The sequence below is a fragment of the Eleutherodactylus coqui genome, chromosome 6 (genome assembly GCF_035609145.1).
Source record: "Eleutherodactylus coqui strain aEleCoq1 chromosome 6, aEleCoq1.hap1, whole genome shotgun sequence".
Lineage (NCBI taxonomy): Eukaryota > Metazoa > Chordata > Amphibia > Anura > Eleutherodactylidae > Eleutherodactylus > Eleutherodactylus coqui.
The window spans coordinates 238,021,076-238,022,757 of record NC_089842.1 but is presented as its reverse complement, the minus strand read 5'-3'; the positions used below and the strand labels follow the sequence as shown (position 1 = coordinate 238,022,757).

At 36.9% G+C, this 1,682-nt stretch overlaps 1 protein-coding gene across 1 annotated transcript; it reads left to right on the top strand.

Moving 5' to 3' along the window:
• Positions 1-437: 437 nt before the first annotated feature.
• Positions 438-1,367, top strand: LOC136571909 (olfactory receptor 5AR1-like). The gene has a single exon (XM_066572527.1). It carries the CDS (start codon positions 438-440, stop codon positions 1,365-1,367), a length of 930 nt encoding a protein of 309 aa, XP_066428624.1.
• Positions 1,368-1,682: the final 315 nt, after the last annotated feature.

Sequence of the window (1,682 nt, the reverse complement as noted above, 5' to 3'; positions counted from 1 at the left end):
CTTCTCTACAAAATTTAATAAAAATTATTATGGAAAAAAAAAAAAAAGCAGCGATATTGAAGCATTAAAAAAACGCTACTGGGTAAAAGCCCATAAATAGAAATAGAGGTTTCATTTTTATACACAGATGTAGCAAACCTACAGGTAATGTTGAAAACAGCTCTCTAGATGAATGACAAGGACAGTAAATAATCTAAGGATAAAACATTGAGGCTCTTATAAAAAACAGTAGAAACATAAAATAGTGGAGTAGTTCTCAAAGACAAGCAATTACATTTTCGTTCTCATGTACCTTAGAGTATGAACACAGTGATCTGATTGGTTGTCTGTACTAGTTTTGTATGTGGGGTTCTTCTCAATATACAAATATTCCAAGTTCAGTCAAACTACTTAACAATCTTCAACTTTGTCCTTTGTTGAAGGTTCTGGGTTTTTCTATGGAGAACTCCAACCAAACTGTTCCATTTCACTTTTTCCTGCTTGGATTATCTACTGTTCCTCAACTCCAAGTTTTAGGGTTCCTTTTATTACTGGTGGTATACATTATTGCATTGTTAGGAAATGGTCTTCTTCTTATTACAGTGAGGATCAGCCCAACCTTACACACGCCTATGTACTTCTTCCTTTGTAATCTCTCTATCATTGACATCTTTGTATCCTCCACTGTAGTGCCCGTTATCCTCAAAAATACTTTATCCACAGACAAGAGTATCTCAGTGACTGGATGTGCTTTACAGATGTTCTTCTCATTGGTGGGTGGGGTAGCAGAGTGCCTCTTACTTACCGTCATGGCTTATGATAGATTTGTAGCCATTTGTAAGCCATTGCACTATAGCAGTATTATGAATATGAGGTTTTGTGTTATCTTAGCCCTAATACCATGGACTTTGGGTTTAGTAAACTCCTTTATCCATGTGCCCGTTGTCTTCATCGGACTTTCATTCTGCAGGAATCATTTTATCAACCATTTCTTTTGTGAAATACCTCCCATTTTAAGACTATCCTGCAAGGATCCTTGGCTTAATAAGACAATGATGTATGTAGTATGTGCGATCCTTATTTTTTGCTCTTTATCTTTGAATGTGATTTCCTATGTTTATATAATTTCCAGCATTTTGAAGATCCGTTCCTCACAAGGAAAACAAGCAGCTTTTTCTACATGCAGCTCTCACGTCACTGTCCTCACCTTCTATTATGCAACCCTTATGTTCATGTATCTTCAGCCTCCATCTTCTCATTCTCTAGAGACAGATAGTATTCTATCTCTTCTCTATACGGCGGGAATGCCGATGATGAATCCCATCATCTACAGCATCAGAAATAAGGATGTTAAAAATTGTGTAAGAAAGATGATCAAAACCAAGTGAAATAATAAGAAAGCATTCTTAACTTATCAGTTACCGTGCCTAACCTAGGTCGAATTATAATAAATCAGCTGAGTTTTATGTAGCCATACAAGTTTTGTTTGATAGCATATATTTGTGTATGGATTCTGGCTTGGCTTTCAATTCCCAGTCATTGTTTCAAGGCTTGTATAAAGAGTCTAACATTGACTTGCAGGAATGCTGCCTTCCAATAGGTGGCGCTGCAGAGGTATTCCATCTCCCTTATTTAGATATTACCCAGAGAAGCATGAATGGCCTTATAAGTTTCCTCACTCACTCATCTTCTAGGCGCTCTCC